Raw genomic sequence first — 18,263 nt, 5'->3', positions numbered from 1 at the left:
TATGTTTTTATATATAAAAATATATAAAAAGAATTGCAGCCTCGCTGCTTGCCTTCCCTGAGACTGCCCTGTGTCAGTGGGTCTCCAGGGGTATAGGCTTTGGTGCTTTACCTGGTGGGCAGACCCCTGGGGATGTGGGCCCAACAAGTCCCAAATTTATTGCCAACAGTCTTAGTCCAAGTTCTTCATAAGTAGTACATGGTATTTCTGTAACACTAGGGGGATTTACTGATTTATTCTCTTCCTTAGTCCTGTTAACCCCTAACCTGGGGAAACAACCTTTCTCGGGGAGGGGGTCCTGGTTAAAACACATAGCGCTTAAGAGGGGGAGTGAACATATGTCATATACGCCAGGTCCCTTGAAACATATGCTGTGCAGATGTTTCTTCCCTGCAGCGACTGCGTCAAGCAGTAAGGTGGATCGGCTTCCAGCAAATATTGATGTTTCTATCTCTCCCTCTCCCTTCCTCTCTGAAATCAATAAAAAATAATAATAAATAAGATAAAATAAGTAAAAGCCAATCCACATGGCGTCAGCATCAGAATCAAGAATTCTAGGGAAGCCCAGCCAGTGTAGCTCAGTGGTTGAGCGTCGACCTATGAACCAGGAGGTCAGGGTGCACGCCCAGGCTGCATGCCCAGGGCTCGATCCCCAGCAGGGGTCATGCAGGAAGCAACTGATCAATGACTCATCATTGATGTTTCTATCTCTCCCTCTACCTTCTTCTTTGAAATAAATAAAAATATATAAAAAGAATTGCAGACTGCCGAAACCGGTCTGGCTCAGTGGATAGAGCGTCAGCCTGCGGACTGAAAGGTCCAGGGTTCGATTCCGGTCAAGGGCATGTACCTGGGTTGCGGGCACATCCCCAGTAGGAGATGTGCAGGAGGCAGCTGATCGGTGTTTCTCTCTCATTGATCTTTCTAACTCTCTATCTCTCTCCCTTCCTCTCTGTAAAAAATGAATAAAATATATTTAAAAAAAAAAAAAGAATTGCAGGGAAATGAAGATCCACAGCAAAATAACACATTAGTTAAAAAACCCCAAAGTAATTAAATCATTTGTCATCCCATGGCTGAGAGGCTGAAGGAGAAATTAAGTCAAGATAAATATGAGGCCAAAGTTTTGTTTCAGGTCAATGGTTGACAGAACTTAGAGTTCTGTTTGCAAACTGAATATATGGTTTCAAGTCTATGAAGACTCCACTGAGGCCTCCCTGTGGAACAATAGGACTCGACTCCCCTCTGCAGCACAGAACAATTAGCTGGGATGTGATTGCAGCCAGGCCCACCCAACCTTGCAATCTCACATTGCACCATGGGATCTGATGGCCAGGTACGTGCTGAGAAATGTGTCCTTAGCCACTTTGAGGTGCAAATGTCATAGCACCCCTCACACAAATTGGATGCTGTAGTCTACTGTAATACTGTTATACAGGCGGTGCAGTAGGTTTGTTTACACCAGCATCACCACAAACACATGACGAACTGTGCGCCCTGACAGTTGGCTTTTGTGTCTGTGTGTGATGCAGGCTTTGATTTCAAAAGCATCCACTTCAAGGAAGGCTACCTGGAATGCACACTCTGCCATCCTCAGGACTAGACAAAGAGCCAGGCCCCTCCCCCTCCCAGGCGCCTTTGTTTTGGAGACCTTGATTGATAACCGACTATATGGGCTACTTGCTTTTTTCTCTTCCCTGTGCTTTCTTTTCTTTTTTTAACTTTTAAAAAATGATATATCTTTATTGATTTCAGAGGAAGGGAGAGGGAGAGAGAGATAGAAACATCAATGATGGGAGAGAATCATTGATGGGCTGCCTCCTGCACATCCCCTACTGGGGATCGAGCCCACAACCCAGGCATGTGCCCTTGACCGGAATCGAACCGGGGACCCTTCAGTCCACAGGCCAATGCTCTATCCACTGAGCCAAACCGGCTAGGGCTGTGCTTTAAATTCTTGATCTTCTGTTTTAAATTCACCAGTAAAGAGTGAGCCCCTCCCAGCCAACCCTAGGCCCCCAGCCTTGACTCCAATTAAAGCAGGACCCCAGGCTCCCTCCACTCTCACCTCACTGTGTGCCCTCTAGGTGCCTTGTAAGCTCCAGAGCCTGTAAGTAATCAACTTTTTTTCTTTAAAGTCACCTGATCGTTCTTGTGTTCTTGCTGAAGAGCACCTTGCAATGGCAATTAGGACCTCCAGGGTCGGGGGATTGTCACATTGGTTTAGAAGGGGAGATGTCTGTGGGAAGCTCATGGCCCAGGCAAGTGCCCCGGCTATCTAGCCCATAGCATCACTATAGATCAACTGTAATCACACAGACCTATGACAGCTGTGATACCACTAGGCGGTAGATATTTTCAGCTCCATCTTAATCTTGACTGGATCACCGTATAGGCAATTGGTCATTTACTGAAACGTCGTCTAATAAAAAGTCTGGACCCTACTACGATGTTGAATGTACTGCTAGGGCTGGGTGGTTTAAGAGAGGATGATGTTCAGCACACTGTGCACTTGCCCTGCACACTCTGCTGAGCACTGAGTTGGTGGAGCAAGGGGGAGATCTAGGCTGGAGGGGAGCCCAGAAGCCTGGCCCCCCTGCCCTGTGCGGAGGAATACACTCACTTCCCTTGCCGCCCTTTCTCTTGTTTAGATAAATTTAGATACACAAATACCATTGTGTTAAAATTGCCTACAGTATTCAGTAAAGGAACCTGCCTTACAGGCTTGGAGCCTAGGTGCAATGGCCTATGCCATCTGGGTCTGTGTAAGCGCACTCACTCTACGATGTCTTTCTGAGGTGCACGGTTGTACTCGCACACTCTTTAACTTGCAACCCAGCACCAGAACCCTGTCCTGTGACTTCCTGCTATACCTCGTTATGCCTTTCCCACCTCAAGAATATCATGAAGGGCAACTGAGGTATCTGTGAAGGCGCTTTGTAAAGGGAAGCCAAACGCTTTACCTCACCTGCCTGTTGAAGCACACGCTAATGATTCCAAAGCAGAAATCCTAAACAATGAGATAATAGCGTGCGTGTCACCTTGGTGTTCCATCAGGATGAAATCTGCCTAAGGAATTTAAATTCCACTTGCCTAAGGAATGCAAATTACAAAAGACCTCAAAGAGCCCGTGGCACAGGAAGCTCAGGTAGGTCCAAGCAGTTCAAATAAATTTGGGCCCATTCCCCAGGGGATGATCAGTCCTTTGCAGGCAGGGAGTTTGCTAAATCAAGTTGGCAGCTGTAGCCCAGAGTAATTAGCCTTGCTGCATACACAGTTCCCATTAAGAGGAGCCGGTTTGCCTGTCTGGATCCAAGGCTGTGTTGACTCCTACAGTATAAACACCTCTGCAGAGATTTTCCATCTTATTGGATTATTTAAAAAAGTGAATTGGGGATAGAACTGTTGCTCCTCAAAGGAGAGTTTCATTTCTTTCTTCCTCTTTCTTATTAAGCTACAAAGCATGGTGGAAGCAAAAGCCTTACTTTGCTTGCGACTCAGAATGGCTCTTCTCAACCCTGATGGGTGACTTATTCCCATAAAAATAGTCTGATTCACAAAGAAATGGTTTCAAAAGGGTTTGTAGGCTACAGGCCCTTTAGAAATACAAATGTGTTTGGCTCCAGGCTGAGTGGACTTGTTGAGCAACCATTTATTAAGCGTTATCATGGGCCAGGAACTGGGATATATGCTCTACATACAAATAATATCTAATTTAAATTTTCTAGCAGTCCTTTGAAGGAAACCTTTTAGCCTCATTTTATAAGGAAAAGGTTTAAAGAGGTAGGGAGACGTAAACAAATAAAGTAACTATGTAATATTTGCAAAGGAACTCAAGAAACTAGAGCAGCAGCTTACAAGGACATTCGGCCGTGATGGGCCCAGTCCATCTCTGCGCTGCTGGAGCAGCCACCGCCAATGTGGCTCTTGAGCACTTGACATATGGCTGGTGTGACCGAGGGGCTGAATGCTTAATTTTATTCCATTTTTATTAGTTTAAATTTAAATAGCTACATGTAGCTAGTGGCTACTGTATTCGTACAAGTTTTATTTCAAAGATAGAAGAATAGAAGAAACCAAGGAGAGAGAGACCAAGATGGCGGCATAGGTAAACACCGCAGACTGCTGCCGCAAACAACCACTTCAAAAATACAACTAAAGGACAGAAAGGACATCACCCAGAACCACAGGAAAGCTGGCTGAGGAGAGACTCTTCAACTAGAAGGAAAGACAACAGCATACCGAGGCTCAGAGGAGGCGCAGTGTGGAAAATACTCAGGTGCGGAGGTGCGCGCGCAAAGCGGGCTGGTGGCTGAGGGTGCGGTTGTCGTTTTCAATCAGGAGGGAGTCTCAGACTCTGAGCTCCGGATCCGGGCGAGTCTCTGGGGACTCAAACGGGAGAGGCGGGATTGTCTGGCATCAGTTGGAACGTGAGGGCGGCATTCTCTACGAGGTTTACAGCCATTGCTGGGGTTCTGAGAAGCAGAGCCTCTGGGAACGGGACTGAGAGCGGCCATAACCGCTCCCTCCGCCTGCCCTGTTGATCCCGTGCGATCCACCCCGCCCAAGCCTTGCGTAGAGCCATTTGCCGGATAGCCTCAGGCAAAGGCTAGATTAGCACCTCTCCAGAGGACAGAAGTTTTCCCACTGCAGCAGACACAGCTGATTCTCACAGCCAGTCGGCCTGGTGGTCAAATCCCTCTAATATTAACTACAACAATCAAGGCTTAACTAGAACAAGACTGCGCACAAAGACCACAAGGGGGTGCACCAAGAAAGCATAAAAAATGCGGAGACAAAAAAACATGACAGAAATGGAGGATATAGAGCTAAAAAACGCAATTTTGAGGGCTTGCAATAATGTGCTAGAAGCTGCCAATAAACTTGAGGAGAGACTCACGAAAACTAATGAGACCCTCGATGCTATGATAAAGAAACAACTAGAAATTAAGCATACACGGACTGAAATAAAGAATATTATACAGACACCCAATAGCAGACCAGAGGAGCGCAAGAATCAAGCCAAAGATTTGAAATGCGAAGAAGCAAAAAACACCCAACCGGAAAAGCAAAATGAAAAAAGAATCCGAAAATACGAAGATAGTGTAAGGAGCCTCTGGGACAGCTTCAAGCGTACAAACATCAGAATAATAGGGGTGCCAGAAGATGAGAGACAGCAAGATATTGAAAACCTATTTGAAGAAATAATGGCAGAAAACTTCCCCCACCTGGTGAAAGAAATGGACTTACAGGTCCAAGAAGCGCAGAGAACCCCAAACAAAAGGAATCCAAAGAGGACCACACCAAGACACATCATAATTAAAATGCCAAGAGCAAAAGACAAAGAGAGAATCTTAAAAGCAGCAAGAGAAAGAGACTCAATTACCTACAAGGGAATACCCATACGACTGTCAGCTGATTTCTCAACAGAAACTTTGCAGGCCAGAAGGGAATGGCAAGAAATATTCAAAGTGATGAATACCAAGAACCTACAACCAAGATTACTTTATCCAGCAAAGCTATCATTCAGAATTGAAGGTCAGATAAAGAGCTTCACAGATAAGGAAAAGCTAAAGGAGTTCATCACCACTAAACCAGTATTATACGAAATGCTGAAAGGTATCCTTTAAGAAGAGGAAGAAGAAAAAGGTAAAGATACAAATTGTGAACAACAAACATGCATCTATCAACGAGTGAATCTAAGAATCAAGTGAATAAATAATCTGATGTACAGAATGAACTGGTGATTATAATGAATCAGGGACATAGAAAGGGAATGGACTGACTATTCTTGGCGGGGAAAGGGGAATGGGAGATGCGGGAAGAAACTGGACAAAAATCGTGCACCTATGGATGAGGACAGTGGGTGGGGAGTGAGGGCGGAGGGTGGGGCGGGAACTGGGAGGAGGGGAGTTATGGGGGGGAATAAAAGAGGAACAAATGTAATCTGAACAATAAAGATTTAATAAAAAAAAAAAGATAGAAGAATATTTCCAAGCAATCAAAATCCTATCTCTTTCCCACCTAAAATCTCTTAAAAAAGAAAGGAAGAAGGGAAAGGAAGGAAGGAAGGAAGGAAGGAAGGAAGGAAGGAAGGAAGGAAGGAAGGAAGGAAGGAAATGTTCGCAAAAATCTAACTGGCATCATTTCAGGTCAGATAACTCGCTCAACATTCCACCAGCCACATGTGTCCCCCCAACCTATGGCCAGCCTCTGCAGTTCTTAAGCTCGAGCTGATGAGCTCTTTTCTTTTCTTTGCTGCTAGAGTATGTGTATGTGTCTAAACCAGAGAAAAGGCTGTAGCTGATATGAAAGAATGCTTCATAATTCAGAGTATTCCCCTCAGCTTGCTGCAAGCAAAGGGACCTTCACAGATGTTGCTGTTCCCACAACCACAATGGTCCCTTTGTGGTCTGTACCTGTCCCCTCAATTTCCTTGTCCTGGTGCAGGCTTCCTTTCATGTTGGTGAGACTGGCCACTCAGCAGCAGCTGTCAGAGCTTTTCACTGATAGTTGGGTTTTTTTTTAATTGAAACATAATTGACATATTATATTCATTTCAAGTGTACAACACTGACTCGACATTTGATTACATTGGGAAATGAGAACCACAATAAGTCTAGTTACCATCTGTCACCATTGTACATATGATTGCCATACTCCCTACACCAGCCGTGGGCAAACTACGGCCCGCGGGCCGGATCCGGCCCGTTTGAAATGAATAAAACTAAAAAAAAAAGAGACCGTACCCTTTTATGTAATGATGTTTACTTTGAATTTATATTAGTTCACACAAACACTCCATCCATGCTTTTGTTCCAGCCCTCCGGTCCAGTTTAAGAACCCATTGTGGCCCTCGAGTCAAAAAGTTTGCCCACCCCTGCCCTACACCATACATTACACCCCCATGACTTACTTATTTCAGATCTGGAAGTTTGTACCTCTTGGTCCGTCACCTGTTTTGCATTCTTAATCTAGGTTTGATAAGTGTGAGGTGTCTGAACCCAAAACAGTGGCAACAACTCTAAGACAAAGATATACCTTCAATGTGAATTCTAGCACTTTTTTCCCTCCTAAAGACCCTTCATTTTACTTCTTAACATGCTCCACTCTTTTCCATTAAACATATTAAATGGTATAATGTGAATTACTGTACTTCTGTTTTATTTTCAGTATAGATACATATTATTTATAACTGCTAGTCAAGGCTAGAACCTCTTAGCAAGAAGTGAGAAACCACTCTTATTGGCACGTGATTTGAGTGTTGTCAATGAAAAGCCGCTTAAGGAAGCTTTTAAAGCTGAAGACTGTAAGGGCCCTGGACACCGCCCATGGAAGCTCAGGGAGAATGCCTCGCTCAGGGAAGGCTTCTCGCCCTGTGCAAGCATTTAGCTCAGGATGATTAATCAAGGCTGTGGGGGCTTTACTGCCAGGGGCTAGAGAAACTAGTTTTGCAGACCTCTGGGCCAGCTGATAGGATGTATACTTCCAATAACAAAGACAAACCGAGCCCTATTTCGTTGCAGAATTTCAAAATGTAAAAAAAAAATGAGTAGATCGCTGAAAATCATTCCAAGAAAGCAGGAAATTAAAAGTTTACACAGCCTGGCCTAGCCGGCGTGGCTCAGTGGTTGAGTGTTGACTTATGAACCAGGAAGGTCACAGTTCAACTCCCGGTCAGGGATTATGCTCGGGTTGCAGGCTCCATCCCCGGTGAGAGGCATGCAGGAGGCAGCTGATCAATGATTCTCTCTCATCATTGATGTTTCTATCTCCCTCTCCCTCTCCCTCTCAAATCAGTAAAAACATATTTTTAAAGTTTGCACAGCCTGTAAAGATTATTAAAGTTGCCCTGACCGGTTTGGCTCAGTGGATAGAGCATCAGCCTGCGGACTCAAGGGTCCCAGGTTTGATTCCGGTCAAGGGCATGTGCCTTGGTTGCGGGCACATCCCCAGTAGGGAGTGTGCAGGAGGCAGCTGATCAATGTTTCTCTCTCATCGATGTTTCTGACTCTCTATCCTTCTCCCTTCCTCTCTGTGGAAAATCAATAAAATATATATTTTAAAAAAAAGATTATTAAAGCAAGAAGAGGTTTGAACCTCCTGGGGCCATGCAAAATGTTGCAGCATTTCAAAGAGCTATTCTGACCCAGAATACTGAAAATGGAGTATGTTTCCTGCCATGTTACGAACAGGAAAGAAGCTAAATTTCCAGACAGCAAAGCAGCCTGGTTGGTCAGGCAGGATAAAGGTATAGCTCTCTGCTTTATTCATTTTTAACCAACCTAATGCCACAAACACCGTTGGGTCAGATTCCCCTCGGCCTCAGTGCCACCACGGGCATCTATAGTTGGCCTCTTACCTTGAAAGATCCAACAGGACCATGCACATCCACCATCTCCCCTTTTGGATGATTTTGTTGATAGTTTAGCCTGACATCGAAGGACCAGTGGCCATTTAAACATCAGGGTTGCATTGTTGGTGATCTTTGACAGTGTGGGTTCATGACAGAATAAGAAAAGCCATTTCAAAGACTGGTGACTCCATTTATTTGTTTTAACCCACTTTCTAAACCCATGTAATCCCAAAACAAGTACAGAGATAAAATCAGGAATATAAGGGACAGTGCCTCCAAATAAAGCACAACCTTCAAACAACAAAAGAAGAAAGAAGCAGTAAGAGAAGGAAGCAAACAAAAGAAGGGCCAGTGCAGGGATGTAATTAGTAAAGATTCTTAAGTCTTGGCCACCCCTCCTGCAAATGTCTGGATTTGGAGACACCCAAAGAGCCCAATTCTCTTTCTTATGTTGGCTAATGAAATGCCATTTCTTTTTCTTTTTGAGAAAGTAGAAGGGAGGGGAAAAAGACCGAGAAAGAGAAAGATCGATGTGATATATCAACTGGTTGCTTCCCCAGGAACCCCGACCAGGGCCGCGGATAGAGCCTGCAACCGAGGTAGGTGGCCTTGATGGGAACTGAACCAGTGATCCTACAGTCTGCAGGCCGACTAACCACTAAGCCAAACCTGCTAGGGCTGAAATGCCACTTTTTCATGTCAATTTTCTCACTAACTTTTTGGCCTCTTCCTGTTGTCATCCTTTTGATGTTTGGATTCGTGTCACTCTGGTCCCTGTCCCTTCACACTGTTCTTTCCTCTCTCTCTTGTGACTTTTCTCTCTTGATCCTTCAGACCAACTTTATCCCGGAGCCCTCTCCTGGCTTCCCATTTTAATTCTTTCCTCTCTCTTCCTTCTTCATCTCCTTCATCTCTCACACTTCCATAGGCCTCCCCTTCACACCCCACATCCTTTTTCAAAAAATCTATAAAAATAAAAGATTTGTCAAATAATTTCTTCGGCTCCCTCTAATTTGCAAAGCAGAAAAATCACGTATGTTTCTCTTGCTCCTACGACATTACACGTAATCAGTCTATCTCTGCTAGATAAGCCGAGAGATTCTTCATTTTCTGCCCGCTTTGGGCAAGGAGAGTACCTTGTCACAGAGAGAACATTCCAGGACATGGTAAGACCCTGGGGTGAGAACTAATGGTCACTCAGTAAGTTAGACGGGTAAAGCAGACAGCCAGAGGGTGGTGGTGGTCAGAAAGAGCAGGGGGGTTTTTTTGTTGTTGTTTTTTAAGTTCAGGGGCATGTATGCACAGGCTTGAAGTAAGGTAGGGAGATGCATGCATAGGTTTGAAGACAAAGGAAATTTGTTGGTGGAAAGAGAAGGGTTGCAAAGAGCACCGAAGTCCCTCTGTGATGGGGAAAGATGAACGGGCTCTTTCTTCCCCAGGAGGAAGGGTGGCTTTTAGAAAGGGTGACCTTTCCCAGCACAAGAGGTTCAGGAAGTGCCTTGGTGAACCAGAGCCTCGATGCTCTGACTCTTCTGGGCTGGGGCCCTGGTCTCGTCGCTGCCGGCCAGCAGTGTCACTTCCTCTTTCCTTGCCTTCTCTCCCTTACTAACACTGAGTGCCCATTGGGGTTGCATGAATAACTGGTCCTTTAACAAGTAGGTCTGCACGATTCTGCTTCTTCCGTGTATTATCTCACTTAATCCTCACCACAAACCTTAAGGTTGGAGGCAATAGTATCCCATCTTACAGATGAGGATGACAAAGCACTGCTGGGTGAAGCTGTCCAGGGCTCCCGTCACATAAACCACATACAGCATTTAGAACCTGGTATGCAGTGAGCACTCAGTCTCTGGTAGCTGCTGTCTTGTTCTTTTTTTTCTTTTTAAATATATTTTTATTGATTTCAAAGAGACAGGGAGAGGGAGAGAGAGATAGAAACACCAATGATGAGAAAGAATCATCCTGCAGGCCCCTAACTGGGGATCGAACCCATTACTCAGGCATGTGCCCTGACCGGGAATCGAACCGCAACCTCCTGGTTCATAGGTCAGCGCTCAACCACTGAGCCACACCGGCTGGGCAGCTGTTGTCATTTTCACTTTTATACCAGAGGACATATTATGGAGCAGGTGAGAACACAGACTCTGGACAGATTCTCTTATACTAACTGTGTGATCTCAGGGAAATTGTTACTCAATCTCAGTTTTCATACCTGTAAAACAGAGAAAATAACAGTGAAGAAATTAGAACAATGCTTGACGCATAGTAAGCATTATGTATTATTACTTCTGAATGTCTGTTTCTTATTCCTTTCTAGTTTAAACTGGTGCCTACAATAAACTACGTACTCATAAGATTAACATTAATTAAGATTAATACCACCCAAGCTTAGGTGGTCAGACCCCATGAGCAAGGCAGTAAAGACATGGAAGTTCCGTTTCCTTATGGAGTTTTTAGAATTTAGCTTTGGCCCTAGATTTTTACTTGCTTAGTAATTCAGAAAATTTGTTGAGTACCTACTAAGTGCCAACAAAGGAAACACTCTGAAGTGACCCCTCTTGGTTTGGAGGTGCTTATAGTCTTTTCAAGGAGACAAACCGAGAAATAATTTTATATTTTTTGTTATTTTGTTGTTGTTAATCCTCATCCGAGGATATTTTTCCATTGATTTTTAGAGAGAGTGGAAGAGAGAGGGAGAGACAGAAACATCGATGTGAGAGAGACACATCAATTGGTTGCCTCCCTCACAGGGACTGAGCCTGCAACTGGGCTATGTACTGGACTCAAACCTGGGACCCTTCAGTCTTCAGGCCCACACTCTATCCACTGAGCCAACCCGGCTAGGGCAAGAAATAATTTTAATAAAATGTGCTGGAGACTCCACTCAGAAAGCGACAGAAGGAGATGACATCTGAGGGGGTGTTAAGGGATGATAGAAGGGAGAGGGTGGGAATGCATTCCAGGCGAGGCAACCTGGGCCGCCTGCAGGAATCTGGCTTGATGCGGACGCAGGAGGGTCCTGCACGGCTGGAGGAGGGTGTTCTGCTGGGGAAGGTGTGGCAGGACAAGGGCCTGGAGATGCAGGCACCTGTGAGATTGAGGAGGGCCTTGCATTCCATACTAAGGAATTAGAATGCCACTCTGCAGGCAATGGGAAGCTTTGCAAAGCTTTTAAGGAGAGAGCAATAGAATTAGATCTGACTTTTTTAAAGAAAAGTCTGCAGGTGATGTGAAGGGGGGATTCTGTAGGAAGTCTCCCAGAAAGAGAGCACTACTGAGTCCCACACAGGAATACCCACAAAAGATCCCCAACATCAGAACCAAGAGAGTGCCCTTGGGAGGAGGAGGGAGGAGCCACTGTTAATTAGGAGCGAGAATCAATAGGACTCCTTGACAGTCTTGTTGGAGTGAAAGGGAGTGGGAGATAAGGACTGCACTCCACAGCCTGGATGGAGGCGGCTGCTTCATCTAAGATAAGCAGGGCAGGAGCAGAACCAGATGTGAGATGAGGATGAAAAAGCACAGCCCTAACCGGTTTCGCTCAGTGGATAGAGCGTTGGCCTGCGGACTGAAAGGTCCCAGGTTCGATTCCGGTCAAGGGCATGTACCTTGGTTGCGGGCACATTCCCCAGTAGGAGGTGTGCAGGAGGCAGCTGATCGATGTTTCTCTCTCATCGATGTTTCTAACTCTCTATCCCTCTCCCTTCCTCTCTGTAAAAAATCAATAAAATATATTTTTTTAAAAAGCACAGTGGGTCAAATTGTGGTGCATCGAGGCTTCTGCAGGGCATGGCAGTGGAGCTGTCTCATAGGCGAGGGGAATAGGGGACCCAAGTTCCGGAGGGAAGTCTGGATAAAGGAATGGATTTGGAAAGCTAAAGGGTAGCTGAAGATGTCCTGGCCTGGGGAGGGACAGAGAGGCTGCGCCCATGCTGTTCCAGCCCCAGTGCCGGGAGGTCACCTTATACAAGATCACAGAGCCATGGGGTTGGGAGATGGAGTCCTGGATAATTAATTACCATGACCCCAAGAGATTTTTCTTAACTGGATGTTTTAGGTTCCTGAATTCCTTAGCTTACTGGAAACAATGAATTTTGTTTATGAATCTCATCCATCAGGTGCTGGAGGCTTCACAGGGAACTGAAATGGAAATAAGAGTGGCTGGTATCAACCAAAAAACATAATTATATGGAATAAGTGTGCACCTGAATGAAAAAACTGGAAATTGCCCTAGACTATCTGATATTTATACACGGACCCTGACTCACAGTTAGTGTATACTAAAGAACTGGTTGCTACTTAAATATCTTTGAGAGAGAGAGAGAGAGAGAGAGAGAGAGAGAGAGAGAGAGACAAGAAAAGGCTAATGCAAATCCTACCTTAGCAGAGTAAGTCTGTCCGACCTAAGTAAAGATTTTGTTGATTTTATAAGGAGTTACCTCTGTTATTGGTGGAGAGAGGTCCTTGTGATGTCCTGAGAAAAGGAATTTTCTGAGACTCACACAGGAGGTATTGTAGAATCAAACCCCTGGTCTCCAAGGTCCCATTTCCCTTTGTTAGACCAAGGGAAGTATAGCTGTGGTTCAATAGACCTAGAATCAAAGTCCGTGTCCAGAATTTTCACTCCATATTGGAGCAGTGTCCAGAACAGAATCAAGCTAGCTTAGTTTGTGTTCCCTGTTGCAGCCCATCAGTCCATTGCATGTGGAGTCTGCACAGACACATGACCAGGGAGGGAACATGGACAAATGCAAAAAAGCAGGAGCAAAATCAAAGGAACCAGAGAGCCAAGAACCAAGAGAGAGCCAAGAAAGCGAGCAACTTTGTTTGGGGGATTATGTATCCCCAAATTTTCACAGGCTTGCAATAGCCCTGCCCATTCTGGCCAATCATCTCTGTTCCCAGATCTGACAGGCACCTTTCCTAGTCACCCCAACTTCACTGCCCATGCGTATATCTCTCCTTTATTGGACCCCTTCCCCCAATGATCTGCAGGGAATGGGCTGGTGGTTCCCTGAGGAGTGTAAAATTTCAGCTTCCTGGTGAAGCTTCCCAAATGACATGCCTTTAATGCCTGGCCTCCCGTTTGCTCCTTTTTGGTTATTAATAACTAGCTAATTACAATGGTATCACATCCTCCCCAGTGCAGTGTCATTTGCTATCCTGTGATAATCAGAAGCTTCAACTCGCTATTACATATGTTTTGGATATCTATGTATATAAAAGCCTAAGCGACCATTCGACCAGTAGCTGTAACGTGCACTACCAGGGGGCAGATGCTCAACGCACATGTATGGAAACATGGAACAGACTGATGAATCTCAGAGGGAAGGGGGGAGGGTGGGAAGAGATTAACAAAGATCTTATATGCATACCAGAGGCCTGGTGCATGGATTCGTGCACCAGTGGGGTCCCTTGGCCTGACCTGTGGGGATGGGGCCGAAACTGGCAGTCCAACATCCCCCCCAAGGGGTCCTGAATTGCAAGAGAGCACAGGCCAGGCCAAGGAACCCCACTAGTGCATGAATCCGTGCACCGGGCCTCTGGTATTATAATAAGAATGATAATTAAGTTTGCTTAATCAATGCACTTTAATTGACAGACATTAGTTTTCAAAAGGTGAAGTCTCTGAGGGTTAAAAAAATAAACAAAACAAAAAAATTAAATGATATCCTGGCTGGAGAAGAGTTTGGGAAACTGCAGACAGTGCTCTGTCCTTACTCACTGTCCTTGTTAGTGAGCTGGGTGCCACCCAGCAGTGTTACTGGCATACCCTGAAGTGACCAAAGGGTCCTGCCTGCTCACACTTCCAAAACTTCTGTAAAAACAGATGCGTGGAAAATTTCCAGTCCTGCCTAGCTGACTCTAATTTATCCTTCGAGAGACTCTAAAAGCCCCCAGGATGGGTGAGGTGTCCTTCCTCTGGGTTCCATTTGCCACATTATTTTGTTATTGCCTGGGCTGGTGTTTTGTTCTCTTTTGTTTTTGGTCTGGTTCTACTACCAGACAGTCAACCCTTTAGCAGAAAACATGACCTTACTTGCCGGAAGCCGGTCCATCCTTGCTGCTTGACACAGTCGCTGCAGGGAAGAAACATCTGCACAGCATATTTTTCAAGGGACCTGGCATATATGGCATACTGTTCTTAATATGTTTGCTCCCCTTCTTGGCGCTATGTGTTTTAACCAAGGTCACCTCTCCGAGAAAGGTTGTTTCCCCAGGTAGGGATTTTTCCCTGAAGTTAGGGAGGGAATAAAACCCCTTAACTAAGTGCCAGGTGGGTAGTTAATCACTTTGACTATGAACAATCATGCTTAAGCTACATAATCTTTACTCCCTGGAATGGAGATAAGAAACGCTCTAACCTTTGGAATAGAAGTTGACAGGATTAAAATCAACTGGTATAAATACAGATGTAACAAGACAATAAAAGACAGAACTTGGCTGGAGATCCTGGCTAGAGAACCTGGCTAGGCTGCTGATCAACTGCTGACACGCTGTCTCCGTGTCATTCCTTCTTTGCCGACTCTGTCCACACCTTTGGGAACCCCTGGACCTGCTGGGGTTGGATTTAACTGGTAGGAGACTGACTTCGGAGACTCTTCTTGGAGACACACTTCAGGGATTCACTCAAAGGAGCAGGCCCCAGAAATCTGCGGCGGGCGCAAGATGGCGACGGCGGCCTTAGTTCTCGGGACAGACTCCATCAAGATGGAGAACGGGCAGAGCACAGCCACAAAGCTGGGGCTGCCTCCTCTGACGCCCGAGCAGCAGGAGGCCCTCCAGAAGGCCAAGAAGTACGCCATGGAGCAGAGCATCAAGAGTGTGCTGGTGAAGCAGACTATCGCGCACCGGCAGCAGCAGCTTACCAACCTGCAGATGGCAGCTCAGCGGCAGCAGACACTGGCCGTCATGTGCCGGGTCTACGTGGGCTCCATCTCCTATGAGCTGGGTGAGGACACCATTCGCCAGGCCTTTGCCCCCTTTGGGCCCATCAAGAGCATTGACATGTCCTGGGACTCCGTCACCATGAAGCACAAGGGTTTTGCCTTTGTGGAGTACGAGGTCCCAGAGGCTGCGCAGCTGGCCTTGGACCAGATGAACTCAGTGATGCTGGGCGGCAGGAACATCAAGGTGGGCAGGCCCAGCAACATAGGGCAGGCCCAGCCCATCATAGAGCAGCTGGCGGAAGAGGCACGTGCCTTCAACCGAATCTATGTGGCTTCTGTGCATCAGGACCTCTCCGATGATGACATCAAGAGCGTGTTTGAGGCCTTTGGCAAGATCAAATCTTGCACGCTGGCCCGGGACCCCACGACAGGCAAGCACAAGGGCCATGGTTTCATTGAGTATGAGAAGGCCCAGTCGTCTCAAGATGCCGTGTCTTCCATGAACCTCTTTGACCTGGGTGGCCAGTATTTGCGGGTGGGCAAGGCTGTCACACCCCCTATGCCCCTGCTTACACCTGCCACACCTGGAGGCCTCCCGCCAGCTGCTGCTGTTGCTGCAGCTGCAGCCACAGCCAAGATTACGGCTCAGGAAGCAGTGGCTGGAGCAGCGGTGTTGGGTACCCTGGCCACCCCTGGACTGGTGTCCCCTGCACTGACTCTGGCCCAGCCCTTGGGAGCTTTACCTCAGGCTGTCATGGCTGCCCAGGCCCCAGGAGTCATCACAGGTGTGACCCCAGCCCAGCCTCCCATTCCTGTCACCATCCCCTCTGTGGGAGTGGTGAACCCCATCCTTGCCAGCCCTCCAACGCTGGGCCTCCTGGAGCCCAAGAAGGAGGAGGAGAAGGAGGAGCTGTTCCCCGAGTCCGAGCGGCTGGAGATGCTGAGTGAGCAGGAGCACATGAACATCTCTGGCAGCAGCGCCCGCCACATGGTCATGCAGAAGCTGCTCCGCAAGCAGGAGTCCACAGTGATGGTTCTGCGCAACATGGTGGACCCCAAGGACATCAATGACGACCTGGAGGGGGAGGTGACCGAGGAGTGCGGCAAGTTCGGGGCCGTCAACCGCGTCATCATCTACCAGGAGAAGCAGGGCGAGGAGGAGGACGCCGAGATCATCGTCAAGATCTTCGTGGAGTTCTCCATGGCCTCCGAGACTCACAAGGCCATCCAGGCCCTCAATGGGCGCTGGTACGCCGGCCGCAAGGTGGTGGCTGAAGTGTACGACCAGGAGCGTTTTGGTAACAGTGACCTCTCCGCGTGACCTTGGCCCCACTCCCTGGACGTGCTCTTGCCCTTGTTTCCCCCAGGTTATTGAGACCATCTCTCTCCCACAAGGAAGAACAGCCATTTTCTCTTTGTTAACTCAGCTACAAACTTACATTCATAAACGAGAAAAGGCTTTCTATATTGGACATATTAGAGCTCATTCCTGCCTACCAGGACCCTTAAGCGAAGGAAATTATCAGGCGGATCTACTAACTCGCCCAGTAGTTTGTACAGCTCTAGAAGAAGCCCGGCGGTCTCATGCCATTCACCATCAAAATGCTTCTGCTCTCCGTCTATATTATCGCATATCTAGAGAAGCTGCTCGAAGTATTGTGCGTGACTGCGGCCATTGTCCTACTCATTTTCCTAGCCCTGCTACTGGAGTTAATCCAAGAGGACTTAGACCCTGTGACTTATGGCAGATGGATATTACTCATGTCCCATCTTTTGGCAAACTTTGCTATGTGCATGTTTGTATTGATACCTTTTCTCATGTTATCCTTGCTTCTGCACGTACAGGAGAAGCCTTTAAAGATGTAAGTCAACATTTATTCCAATGCTTTTCCTACCTAGGAATACCAAGGGCACTTAAAACAGACAATGGGCCTGCCTATACCTCTAGAGCTTTTAAAAACTTATGCTCTACATTCGGCATCGCACATACTACAGGAATACCTTATAAAGGCCAAGCAATAGTAGAAAGGGCTCACCAAACTTTAAAAACACAAATTAAAAAATTACAAGAAAATGAGTTTAAATATTCCTCTCCTCATCATGTTCTACAACATACTCTATTTGTAATTAATATACTAAATGTAGATTCTGAGGGAAATTCCCCGATGTACAGACATTGGAACCCTGATCTAACTAAACCTAAAGTCCTCGTCAAATGGAGAGACTTGCTTACAGGAGCCTGGAAGGGACCTGATGTACTTTTAACCCGGGGGAGAGGATATGCTTGTATATTTCCACAGGACGTTCCAGGAAGGGCACCTCCCTTTTCTGCCGTGAATGGGGGTGTCTGGTATATGCCCCATATGTGGAGTTGTCTTGTGCCAAGAGCCTGACATCTTGGGCTGAGGAAGCCTTGTCCTGGGACTACATGCTGACAGCCGTTCCTCCTTTGTTCTGTATTAGCCCCTCTTGCCCTTGTGTCAAGAGGGACCCTCTTCTCACAGTCCATTTGCCCACAGCTGTTGCCTAGGCTTTCTGTTCATGCTGAGATTGAGGCCTGGTGGTGGCCGGTGCCTTGGATCTGTCTCTCGCCCAATGGTGTGAGCTGGGCCCTCCCTGGAGAAGAAACCTGGGTTCCCCAAGATATGTGACCAAGCCAGGGCCCTGCCAGCAGGCGAGGGGAGCCCAAGGCAGGTGCTGGGCGTGGAGGCCACGGGGGCATAGGCTACCAAGGAGACAGAACTGAACCTCTTGCAGGGGGGCGCTGCACCTCCCTCATTCACACACCTCACATCACCCTGCTTGGCCCCGGAGGATGGCTGGTTAGCCAGAGACAGGTAAGATTCCTCAGGGTAGGAACAACCTAAGACAGGCACAGTCGCAGAGGGGCCATCAGGAGACAACTTGGGGGTCAACAGAGGTGGGGCACAGACCCTCACCCCCCCAACTTTGCAGAGGCCTGAACCCTCACCCCTTCTGAGGGAGGTCTCCTGCCCCCATGGCTGCTTCGCTTCCCA

At 46.9% G+C, this 18,263-nt stretch overlaps 1 protein-coding gene across 1 annotated transcript; it reads left to right on the top strand.

Annotated features, from left to right (window-relative positions):
- Positions 1-15,015: 15,015 nt before the first annotated feature.
- On the top strand, positions 15,016-16,610 carry LOC102246621 (poly(U)-binding-splicing factor PUF60). Its single transcript, XM_005864064.2, has one exon. The coding sequence runs from the start codon at positions 15,026-15,028 to the stop codon at positions 16,565-16,567; it is 1,542 nt and encodes a 513-aa protein (XP_005864126.1). The 5' UTR covers positions 15,016-15,025; the 3' UTR covers positions 16,568-16,610.
- The last annotated feature ends 1,653 nt before the right edge of the window (positions 16,611-18,263 follow it).

This window comes from Myotis brandtii, unplaced genomic scaffold, assembly GCF_000412655.1.
Source record: "Myotis brandtii unplaced genomic scaffold, ASM41265v1 scaffold185, whole genome shotgun sequence".
NCBI lineage: Eukaryota > Metazoa > Chordata > Mammalia > Chiroptera > Vespertilionidae > Myotis > Myotis brandtii.
The sequence above is the reverse complement of the archived record's forward strand: the minus strand, read 5'-3'. Positions and strand labels throughout refer to the sequence as shown.